This window comes from Anoplophora glabripennis, unplaced genomic scaffold, assembly GCF_000390285.2.
Source record: "Anoplophora glabripennis isolate ALB-LARVAE unplaced genomic scaffold, Agla_2.0 scaffold676, whole genome shotgun sequence".
Classification (NCBI taxonomy): Eukaryota; Metazoa; Arthropoda; class Insecta; order Coleoptera; family Cerambycidae; genus Anoplophora; species Anoplophora glabripennis.
The window spans coordinates 4058-17190 of record NW_019416765.1 but is presented as its reverse complement, the minus strand read 5'-3'; the positions used below and the strand labels follow the sequence as shown (position 1 = coordinate 17190).

Sequence of the window (13133 nt, the reverse complement as noted above, 5' to 3'; positions counted from 1 at the left end):
ATAGTATTTGTATATATTTCTGTATTTCTGTAAGGATAAATTAATGAATTTATGAACACATTTATATATTTTTTTATTATTACAAAATAAAAGTACTTATGTACAAAAAGTCTATAGATGTACAAATTAGCCGCATCAATGCAACACATTGTAACACCAAAACATTGATTGTGTAATAAATAATTTCTTACACTTTCAATTGCATTTGTTATGAATAAACTTTATTCACAGTACTTTGTAATACTTTTCTAGAAAGTCTCATCAAACCTGATACAGGATCCCTCCCAAAATACTTTACTTGCAGCTCCTGACCGACTTCCAGTCCTAAAGCTGAAGGATGAGCAATCTGCAAAAATATGTAGTTTCTTTGAAAAAAAAAAAAATCTGTTTCTTCATAATCAATGTTTTCTGTTTAAGATAAAGTTTTATTGTACCAGAACTGTGAATACATTTTAAGGGATTTTTTTTATAAATTCAAGGCTTTATTGTGCAATATTGTGTACATTATTATTTTTCAAAATATTGTCCATAGCTATCCACTACTTTTCCCCATTTTCCTGGTAGCATACGGATTCCGCATCGAAAGAACAACCAATCCACCAATCAATCTAATTTTTTGTATCTTTGTACGATTGCAATTGCTGCTCAATCAGGTCATGTGCCATCAATCGGAACAAGTAGTAATCTGATGGAGCAATATCTGGTGAATATGGCAGATGGCATAAAACATCCTATTTCAGCGCTTCTAAGTATTTTTTGACTTCATGAGCAAGATGTGGTCGAGCATTGTCATGTTGAAAAATTATTGCGGCAGTTTTCCTTCAATGCACTGCTTAAACGTATCAATTATGTTTGGTAGCGTTCAACAGTGTAGTTCTTTTTGGTTGAAGTGGCTCATAGTACACAACACCAAGCTGGTCCCACCAAACACAGAGCTTGAGCTTCGAACCAGGCAAATCCCACAATTTTCTACGCTTAGGATTATTGTAACATATCCATTTTTCATCGCCAGTGACGATACGATGCAAAAAACCCTTTTTGACCATTGAAGCAATTTTTCAGACATGAAAAATCACCATTCATCGTATCTCGGCTTCAATTCATACGGCACCCAATTTCCTTGCATTTAAATCATACCAAGTGCATTTAAACGCTTGGAATCTGTTGTGCGATCAACATTCAATTCATATTGCCTTCGACATGAATCTTGGTCGAGTAATGCAACCAATTCCTCATCTTCGAACTCTTTCTGATGACCAGGGCATCCTGTGTCAACTGTATTGAAATGACCACTTCTAAAACCTCAAAACCAATATCCACACAGTTTTATCGATGGAGTGAAGTTTCCAACAGCACTTGATGACTTTCAACAGCATTTTTCTTTGAATTAAATAGGAAAAGTACAACTTCCTACAAAGGGAGTTTTGTTGGCTCGTAATTCGACAGAAAAAATATGTTGTTTTCACTTTAGCAAAATAAGTAAAAGCCTAATGACAGAGTTTTGATATGAATGCAGTTACAGAACTGTCCAATGCGATATAACATAGGTTACACCATCTAATCAATCCCTCAATATAATTCACAGTCCTAATGCCTTTAGTTCACCTTTTTCTTTAATTTTTGCAACAAACATGTGTATACTGATATTTTGAAGAAAAAATTGCTATAATTGTTTGCATTTCTAACAATTTCTTGTTGATTTTTGATATGTCACATACAGTCTGTTTGATAAGAGCGTGTATGGCAAAACTTTGTCCTCGAAACCGTTAGAGAGGAAATTTACGCCTGAGCAGCCATACCCTTCCCCTCAGATGTTTTGTACAGAATGTCTCAGTTGTCGTTTGACCTTGGCCGTAGAATAATGTATTTCACCATGTCTGCTGCGTACGCATCACGTTACGAAGCTGTGTTTCTGTATTTACATCCGAAAGGACCAAAAATATCACTTGGAGCAGCCGCTAAGTACATGAAAAAGTCGAAGACATTTGTAAATAACTCGGTGAAACATTATTCCAACGTAAAAAACATCTATGACCTATCGGATCGTGGCTCTTTACGAAAAACGACGAAAAATGAGGACAGTGATTTTAGGGACGTTTGAGCAGAATCCTTATCTATCATTGTGTAGGGGGCAAGCGATTTTACGTAAAAAGGGTCTAAATGTGTTGTGACACTATAAGAAGGCATTTACCGGCTCATGAGGTGAAATTTCGAAGCACAGTGAGGAAACCGCTATTGTCTGAAAAACATGTCGAAAAGACTCAATTGGCCGAAAGAAAATTTGGACCGTGATTGGGACAACGTAATTTTTTCGGACGAAGCTTCTTTAAACACCCGTTAAAGATGCACGTCTAGGGCTGTCTCTCAAAGCAGGAATTTGCCAATTTGCACAACTTCACAGAAAATTTGAACGCTGCCAAAATTGTCAAAACATATCAGAGGGCTTTATTACCATCTGCCGAAAGGTGGTTTAAGCGGAAAAATGAAAATTGCCTACTGCAAGAAGACAATGACCCAAAACATCGAAGGCCTCTTTGTACTGGGTGGAAGCAAGAAAATGACATTAACGTATTGGATTGGCTGTCGCAGTCATCAGATGCAAATCCAATAGAAAATGTGTGGGTGCTCATGAAATTGAAGCTCNTAAAGATGCACGTCTAGGGCTGTCCCTCAAAGCAGGAATTTGCCAATTTGCACAACTTCACAGAAAATTTGAACGCTGCCAAAATTGTCAAAACATATCAGAGGGCTTTATTACCATCTGCCGAAAGGTGGTTTAAGCGGAAAAATGAAAATTGCCTACTGCAAGAAGACAATGACCCAAAACATCGAAGGCGTCTTTGTACTGGGTGGAAGCAAGAAAATGACATTAACGTATTGGATTGGCTGTCGCAGTCATCAGATGCAAATCCAATAGAAAATGTGTGGGTGCTCATGAAATTGAAGCTCCGAGGGAAGAAGATCTGGATCGTTAAGCAGTTATTTCGACAGATTCGATTGACATGGAGGTCTTTGTCACAAGAATATATACAATTAGTAGAAAGTGTACCACGGAGATACCAGGCAACTATTAATAATGGAGGCGATTGGACATATTATTAATAATAAAGTATCATGGTCTCTATCATGTAGTATGTGTGTATATTTTTTTCAAGTCATTATCCCAAATAATTTTTGAGTTTTGCCGTACACACTCTTATCAAACAGACTGTAACTTAGTTTGGCAGGAAAATTTTACTATAGGATCTCAAAAATATTACATTAACAAAAATTATGAGAATTATTATTATGTTCTCACAAACAAGAAACAACTAACCTTTCTTTGGTCAAGCTGTGAGTTATGCAACAATGCAGGTGGCATTCCAGGATACAATGTTACCATAACGCCAATGTCTCGAACTTCAACGACGGTAGCTTTATAAATACCTCCAAACTCTAAATCTGGAGTTCTCTCAGTAGTCAACAATTTGTTGATAATCTCTTGAGCTTCATCCATAGCATGCTGACTTGGAGCAAAAACTTGGAAAGTTGTGTCATCTACAGGTGAGACCTAAATCCAAAAAAAAAAAAAAATGATTATATGCATTTCTAAAAATTTCTAAAAGTTTTTTTATAGAAAATAAAATTAATAAATCTGTGTGAAATATATTTTTTCTATAAAAGCTGGAAGTTTATTTATTATAAAATGAATAATTTTTGCACAATAAATTATGTATCAGATAAAACTACAATTATTACTATTCATAGAAGTGCTTACCAGAACACCTGTTTCAGCAAACAATTTTTTTAAATTACTGCCACCTATACCCAACAGTCTAGCTCTCTTATGTGGTTCAATTTCTAATTTCTCGCAGACTGGCCAATTTTCCTTTCTTTCGGTCCTATAAAAAAATAAAATTACAATACCAAACAGATTGAAAGAGATAAAACGAACAAAATATGCAATTTATCTGTGCAAAGGTTGCCGTTTCCGCAACTAGCTAAGATACCTTAGATAGAAGAATTATATCTTAAAATTAACTATAATTTTGGTATAACTCAGGCTGTGTTCAGCGAATGGCCGGACCAGTCAAAGTTGTTCAGCGGACAAATATTTCGTTGGTCAGCCCAATCAGCTGATTGGGAATAATGGGCAGGTTTTAATACAGTTGCTAAGGGCAGGATATTATTAATCACCGTATGCAAAGGTACATGTTCTATATTTCTATACATTTTGAAGATTACAGTACCTAATTTTTTTATTTTCTTATGTAGAAATAACTATCTCAATGCCAGAGAACAGCTATTTTTGACATACATTTTTGCCAATGGATCTTTTCTAAGAATCTCTGCAGATTTCTGTGGAGTTAGTAAAGCCATAGCAAGTAGAGTCATGACAAATATTCTTATTATTGCGCTTATCTTCCATGATAAAAAGTTTAAAAGCACAGTATATAATGCTAAATAATACGTAAATTAAGTAGACAGGTACTGAAAACTGTCACAAAATATGTCACTACAGGTTATTTCTTCCTATTCTTCTAAATTTTGTCACTTGTCTACTGCAATAAATTCGTAACATTCTAAAAATCAGCTTAACCCCAGGTTGGCTTACTTGAAGACGTAATGGCTGTTGTAAAACAGTTGAATTGTTTAACCACAAGTTAACTCTTGAGTCAAGGTTACCTTATCAAAAAGATAACCAACGATTGTAAAACTGGCCGTAAGTCTGAAATGTAAGTATAAACACATTACTGGTATTTGAGTATAGGTAAGTTATAACCTGTACAGCATATGTCACACTTTAACACCCAGTTTCACAATCTGTAGTTAATTAGTTAATTCCTTACCAAAGGTTAACTGCAAGTAAGCTGTCTCACGACATCTATACTCCATGGTCGAAATTATAGTGATTCATCGCTAGCTTTTGGACTTGTAAGGGGGATGAAGCGTGCCGGGAACGAAAATCCATTGGCGTGTCTGCGTAAAAGGCAACAAGATATAGAAAATAATGAAAAAAGATAATAAAACGTAACATCTAATATTTTTTACGGTTTGCTATAACAGGCACTTTGATCCATTTTAATTATTACAGCATTTTAAAATGTCCCAGTTGTGTTTTTTTAATTTATTTTAATATAGCCATTGAATTAGATCCCTCGTCTACGCTTATGCTATGACGTTTCTCAGGTCGGGCAAATCAAGTCCGTTTACACCCACTAAAAAAGCATTTCCCTATTCCCTACCAAGTGCAAAAGACAGAGATAGAATATAGATCGACGTTCAGTGTAACTCGGTCTCTAGACGATTATAGATTCTATCGATGTGCGTAGCGAGCGGCACAAAGATAAATAATATTGAACCGTATAAAAATCATTTTATATTTTATACGCATTATGGTAATAGTGTTTTTATATTATGTCTTAGTGACTCTTTATAATTTCGACCGCGGAGTATAGTTAACTTCAATGTCTTGGTTATGTCATGATAAAGATAACCAGAACCTTAGATGTGAGTTAAGATTTGTAGTTAAAGTTAATCTATAAAGAGGTAACTGCTATTAAAAATATAAATCAAAAATGAATTTCGAAGATTATGAAGTAAATGCTTACAGTAGCGATGAGGTTAGAAAACCACAAATTTTCAAAGGCCAAATTTTTTTGAAGAGAAGATGTTACCCAAATAACTCATAGGCTTTCTCCATGTACAGTAACAAATTTATTAGAAGATATACAGGATATTATCAATCACTGTATGCGAAGGTACATGTTCTATATTTCCATATATTTTGAAAATTACAATACCTAACTTTTTATTTTCAACTACTTTTAATAATTTTTTTTTGCCAATGAATCTTTTCTAAGAACCTCTCCAAATTTCTGTGGAGTTAGTAAAGCCACAGCAAGTAGAGTGGTGAGTGTAAGAATTATAATTATTCTTATTATTGCACTTATCTTCCATGCTAAAAAGTTTAAAAGCACAGTATATTATGCTAAATCATATATAAATTAAGTAGACAGGTACTGAAAACTGTCACAAAATATGTCACTACAGGTTATTTCTTCCTATTCTTCTAAATTTGGTCACTTATCTATTGCAATAAATTCGTAACAACATTCTAAAAATCAGCTTAACCCCAGGTTGGCTTACTTGAAGACATAATGGCTGTTGTGAAACAGTTCAAGAATNAAGAACCTCTCCAAATTTCTGTGGAGTTAGTAAAGCCACAGCAAGTAGAGTGGTGAGTGTAAGAATTATAATTATTCTTATTATTGCACTTATCTTCCATGCTAAAAAGTTTAAAAGCACAGTATATTATGCTAAATCATATATAAATTAAGTAGACAGGTACTGAAAACTATCAGAGATTTTGTCACTTGTCCATTGCAATAAATTCATAACAACATTCTAAAAATCAGCTTAACCCCAAGTTGACTTACTTGAAAACGTAATGGCTGTTGTTAAACAGTTGAATTGTTTAACCACAAGTTTAGTTAACTCTTGGGTCAAAGTATTACCTTGTACCTACTGACACAAAGTGAATCTATAAGAATAGTGACTTTGGCAGCATGTACAGTAGTATGTCTTATCTTTATCTTTTTTCACAAAACAACTTCTTTACCTTCTTAAATCCATAAGATATACAAACTTATTACTGGTATTTGAGTATGGGTGAGTTTTAACCTATAAAAAATTTGTCATAGTCACAACTTTAAATGTCATTGCTACTATACTCCGTGGTCGAAATTATAGAGAGTGACTCATCATTAGCTTTTGGACTAGTAAGGAGGTTGAATCGTGCGGGGAACAAAAATACATTGGCGTGTCTGCGTAAAAGGCAAAAAGATATAGAAAATATGGAAAAAAGATAATAAAACATAACATCTAATATTTTTGACGGTTTGCTACAACCGGTACTTTGATCCAATCTAATGATTACGTTTTAAAACGTCCCGGTTGTGTTTTTTTAATTTATAAATTTATTATAGCCACAGAATTAGACCCCTCACCTACACTTATGCTATGGCATTTTTAAGGATGGCTAAATCAAGTTCATTTACATCCACTAAAAAAGGATTTCCCTATTCCCTACCAAGTGCAAAAGTCAGAGATAGAATATGGATCGACGTTCAGTGTAACTCAGTCTATAGACGATTATAAATTCTATCGATGTGCGTAGAGAGCGGCACATCATTTAATACAAGATAAATAATGTTGAACCGTTATAAAAATCATTTTATATTTTATACGCGTTATGGTAATAGTGTTTTTATATTATGTCTGAGTCACTATCTATCTCATGTCACTATCTATAATTTCGACCACGAGGTATAGTGATGATCAGAATCGAGTATTTTTAAGAATTGAGTACTTGGTTCTCAGATACTTTTAAGAATCGAATAATTATTCGAGTACTGAGAAATAAGCGATAGATTTTTCTAAAAACAACGTAAATCATTTTTTGCATTTTTCAAATTATTGTGAAGGATGAAAAAAAATTTTTTCTTCAAAATCCATGAAACAACCTTGCAGACAGTTTATTCAAATTTTCAAAACCACCCTTAAATTTACTGTGCAGTCATTAGTTACTGAAATATTCATGATCCAAGACAAAAGATCATTTTTTATTCAGCCAGATATTTTAACAAAAAATTGATGTGCAGAGACCAAAAACAAACCAAAATAAACTAAATAATCAATCTAACTGACCATCAGTCTAGATGAAAAAATTTTTCCTAAGCCCATGAATCCTTAATAATAAATAAAAAAAATTTGAAAAATTTTTTCTTGCGCTATTTCCTAAGATTGCTTAATAACCGGAGCTCAAAAAATTTTTTGACAAAAGATCTTGAATCTACAGACTTGAAGCTTCAAACTGCTATTTTTTTATCTCGACACGACCATTTTTCACTGAGATACAGCTTGTCAAAAATCACTGAAAAATTTCTGATTTTTTTTCTGGGCCTTTAATTTTTTCCAATAGCGTATATTGCATATTTTGATTGCTCTATGCAGGACTAATTTTTAATATGTCATAGTGAACCTTTGATATATTCTAATGATTGTTTTATATCAGCAGTACCTACCTAGGCTTATCGATACTTTCATTCATAATGCCCACTATCCTAGACTTTGCATCAGCTGCTTTTTGTATAGCTTCCATAACTATCTTCAAAGGCAAACCGGGAATCTTAATATCTGCCTGTAAAGCTGTAACTCCCTTTTTAGTTCCTGCTATTTTAAAGTCCATATCTCCCATATAATCTTCAATTCCCTATAAAAAGGTAAAAGCGATAATTTATATGTTTTTATAATATCAATGAGGAGAAATCAAAAACAACCAGTACAAGTACCAACCAATAAATCTGTGAGCAAACGGTAATCTTGTATGTTTTTCTTTGCTTCATCGTAACATGTTATTAAACCAATAGCAACGCCAGCTGCAGGAGCAGTGATAGGCACACCAGCATCCATTAAGGCTAAACTGCCACCACAAACACTAGCCATTGAACTAGATCCTAAAAAAATTAGTTTCAGTTCAGATAATAACAATTTAAAGAAACAAACAACTTTGTATTTTTATACCATCAATATTATTCAATGATTTGTGAGGTTTATTAGTAATTTTAAAGTGTATTTACCATTTGATTCCAATACTTCTGATGTCAGTCTTATTGTAAACGGAAATTCATTTGGAATAACTGGTGCTAGACCCTTTTCGGCTAAAGCGCCATGTCCCATTTCTCTGCGTCCAATTGGACCCACTCTTCCAGTTTCCTTTGTCGCAAAAGGTGGGAATTCGTAATGCAAGAAAAAATTCTTTTCTTTGACTCCACTAAAATAAGGTATCGTAAATTTCACAAACATTTAAAAATTAATTAAGTAAGTATAACTATGTGATCAAGGTAACTAATATTTACACCACTGCAATTCAAAAATAAATACATAAATAAAAAACTGCCCCTAAGGAGTGAACACAGAACTTTGAAATTATGTGGAAATAGTAAAAAGATAATTTATTACACTTGCATATGATGCATACTCATTCAGCAACTCCTCTCAGCATGCTAGAAATGAGACGATCGATTACATCTTGAGGCAAGTCATCTCAGGCTGTCTGAAACTACTGACACAATTCCTTTAAAGTGTTGGGAAGACGAAGTAACCAAGGCAATTACCACAAGCAAGTAGAAGCTACAAACTAATATGCAAATGAGAAAAAAGCACTGGGTGATTGCCTCCGAAATCTAATCACTTATTTGCTTTCTGCACTGACTATTTCCATGTAGTTTTAAAGTTCTCGAGTACTCCTTTGGGGGTGGGTCATATTTTTTTTAGTAATAGAATAATATAATACATTAATTAATGAATGTGGCTAATTATAATTAGTAATAATTTTTGAGATAATTTCGTTTTGAAAGATCGATCAAGCTTTAAAAAAATTGAAGAATTAAAATCAAGGGGGAAACTGCTGACCAAAATTTGTACACTAAAACACTCATTTTCATAATTAATTACCCAAGTATTATTCAAATAATCGAGACAGACTAGCACATCATGTATGTGACATAAATAATTGCTTTAATACCCAAACATTGCTCTTAATTATTTAAAGTTTGTACATTAAATTACTCCTATGGTTTCCCTCTCAATATAATAGGTATAAAGAATTTTTTTTTTAAGTGAGTTCTAAATTTGCAAAAAACGAATAGATGTAATTAGGGAACAGTGGTGTATACCTACCGAATTTTACCATAGGCATGGTTGTTATTCGTTCCTCTGTAAGTTAAATAAAGTACAAAGATTATGTGTTATAAAAAGAATTGTTACTTCCAAAACGACCTCAATTTACTCCAAAGCTATGTCAATTTTTTTTAAACCTCAATTCTAAAAAAATTTTAGTAGTTTCTTTTTGTTGCTTATGCCCATTTGCAAAATCAGCGATGATTACCTATATATTCTAATTGTTAGTTATCATATTAATCTTTTAAAATAAATTAACGATAAAGTAGGTAATTATTTTATTTTCACTATGATCCTTAGTAATTTTAAAAAGTATTTGTGGGAATCCTCCGCATCATAATTATTTGGCTCGTACTTAACTATTATATTGAGATATCAATGAAAATGAAAAAGAAGCTACCTAATAGGTACATACAGCCGGATTCATGAAAGGGGCGTAAGGCATTAGTCGGACTAAGGAGTTTTGCGCCCGTGTAAAAGTATTCAGAAAAAATGCGCTTCCCTTGCGCCTTTTACTTGCGCTAATAGTTACGTCAAAATTTAGACCTTCTACATGACATGCATAAAAATCGTGCAACTTAAGGTGTAGTTTATTAAGTTCATTGCATTTTATTTTTTAATTGCAATATATTATTATAAGGATTTCCAGTGCTTCATAATAGTTTAACCACAAGAAAATACACGTGGCATTATAATTAATAATTGCGCCTTCTTCGTGCACTTTTTGTGAATGGGACTATGCTTTTTATTTAAATTCGCGCAACACAGGCGTAAAATTTTTGCGCAACTTCCGCTTGTCAGACTAATGTTACGCCTCGTTGATGAATTCATGTGTTAGTATTTTAAATAATTTTTGATGTAATAAGTGAAATGAATAACTACCTTGTTAGTATACTTAAAGGATCTAATCTCAGAGCACTTTCATGTGAATCCAATGTAACTGTGCAAAACACCTGTGTCTGTCCCCTTTGAAACATAGCTGACCCATGTAACGGTTTATATAAATTTACTTTGCAGGAAATATCCCTTAACTGATCAAATTCACGACCGTCACACCTCTTTTCTTCTTCAAACACTAAATTACGAAACATCTTTTTCACTATTTTATTATAAGCTTCTAAAATCATACCCAAATCTACATCTGGAAAACTAACTCTGATTTTCTCTAACACATCTGTTCTAACTTCCGATAAAGCATTGTCCCTACCTAGTTTATCATAACTATAATTTTTAAATATTTCTCTAACACGCATTTCTGTAAGCGAACGTAATGCTTCAAGAATTTCTTCTGATAATTCCGCAGGACTTTCCAACTCCCTTTTTTTCTTTCCATATGATTTCTGTAATGTCTCAATATCATTAACAATATTTTGAACTTCTTTAGTTCCTGACTTTATTGCCTTCAGCAAATCTTGCTGTAAAATATTATCTGCATTTCCCTCTAACATAACAACTAGATTTCTCTTTGTAGCCGATATTATTAGATTCAAAATAGACATTTGCAATTCTTTTCTTGTAGGATTAATTACCACTTCATTATCAATGAGTCCAACTCGCACAGCACCGATAGGACCATTCCAAGGTACATCACTGAGTGATACTGCTGCAGATGCCGCATTGATTGATATCACATCTGGATTATTAATGCCATCTAAGGCCAACATATTGCAGATAATCTGTGTTTCATAATTAAAATTTTCTGGAAATAAAGGCCGCAAACTTCTATCAATAAGTCGAGAAGTTAAAATTTCCTTTTCTGTGGGACCCAATTCTCTACGAAAAAAATTTGTAGGAATTCGCCCTGCAGCAGCAGATTTTTGTCTGTAATCTACAACCAAAGGTAAAAACGTACTAGATGAGGGTTTAGTTTTTGATACAACTGTAACCATTACAGAGGTATCTCCTAAGGTAGCTACAGCGCATCCATCAGCCAATCTAGCATACTGTCCTGTAGATATATTTAAGTTGCGCCTGAAACAATTTCAGAAATTACAAAGTTTAATATTTTTATTATATTGTATTAACAGAAAGAACACAAAAAATTTTCAATGAAATTTAATACACAAATCTAACCATATAAACATTATACTCACCCATTTGAAAATGCAATATTAACTTCGGGTACCTTCAGATTCTCACTGTATTGTCTATTATTCTGAATAATTTTTTTCAGGGCGTTAAAACTTTTAAATCTTTTATTTGTAGTTATTAAAAACATAATTTATATTATAACCTAAAACATACGATTCGAATTATTATAACCTCAATCTTCATTAACCTCTCTCCTCTCTAGATTTGACAGTAGATCAACTATCATGGAGTTTGTAGTATGGATTTAATGTAGAGAAAGTTGGTAGAGGCCAAGATGTAAAACGAGGTGAAACTTGTCTCACACCACGTGATTTTGGGAATTTACAATTTAGATGCAAGTCTAGTCTACACAAATGATACTGAATCCGAGATGCGAGTTCACTGACTAGACTTACCATAAGAAAAATACCTATACTCGGCGGACGAAATTATAAAGAGTGACTAATATATAATACATATAAAAACACTATTACCATAATGCATATAAAATATAAAATGATTTCTATACGGTTCAATATTATTTATCTTTGTGCCGCTCGCCATGCACATCGGTAGAATCTATAATCGTGTATAGACTGAGTTACACTGAACGTCGATCTATATTTTATCTCTGTCTTTTGCACTTGGTAGGGAATAGGGAAATGCTTTTTTAGTGGGTGTAAACGGACTTGATTTGCCCGACCTGAGAAACGTCATAGCATAAGCGTAGACGAGGGGTCTAATTCCATGGCTATAATAAATTTATAAATTAAAAAAACACAACTGGGACGTTTTAAAATGCTGTAATAATTAAAATTGATCAAAGTGCCGGTTATAGCAAACCGTAAAAAATATTAGATGTTATGTTTTATTATGTTTTTTCAATATTTTCTATATCTTGTTGCCTTTTACGCAGACACGCCAATGGATTTTCGTTCCCGGCACGCTTCATCCCCCTTACTAGTCCAAGAGCTAGCGATGAATCACTATCTATAATTTTGGCCGTCGAGTATAGATTCACTAACGTCATTAATAGATGAATTATTATTATTAATACTTAACAAATATGTGAACATGATACTTAAGTTATCAATGTCAGAACGTCTATTCATAGTGTTCTCACATTGAAAGATGCTGCACATCTCAAGGAAATTTCTTTTAAAAACATTATTTTCTGTAAATTTTATACTTACTTCGTTAAAATCAATATCATGTTTACAACTATTTGTATGGTTCGACAACATACAAGAATTCTTATTAAGTCTAATGTCACTTTTATGAGAAACAATCCTATCTTTAAGCCTCCTACCAGTTTGCCCAATATAAACTTTTTGACAATC

At 33.1% G+C, this 13133-nt stretch overlaps 1 protein-coding gene across 1 annotated transcript; it reads right to left on the bottom strand.

Moving 5' to 3' along the window:
- Positions 1-66: 66 nt before the first annotated feature.
- Positions 67-11980, bottom strand: LOC108911339 (polyribonucleotide nucleotidyltransferase 1, mitochondrial). Its single transcript, XM_018716254.1, has 8 exons — positions 11817-11980; positions 10606-11694; positions 8622-8815; positions 8338-8498; positions 8067-8254; positions 3758-3881; positions 3317-3550; positions 67-346 (listed from the first exon to the last, which is right to left on the bottom strand). The coding sequence occupies exons 1-8, from the start codon at positions 11939-11941 to the stop codon at positions 209-211; spliced, it is 2253 nt and encodes a 750-aa protein (XP_018571770.1). The 5' UTR covers positions 11942-11980; the 3' UTR covers positions 67-208.
- Positions 11981-13133: the final 1153 nt, after the last annotated feature.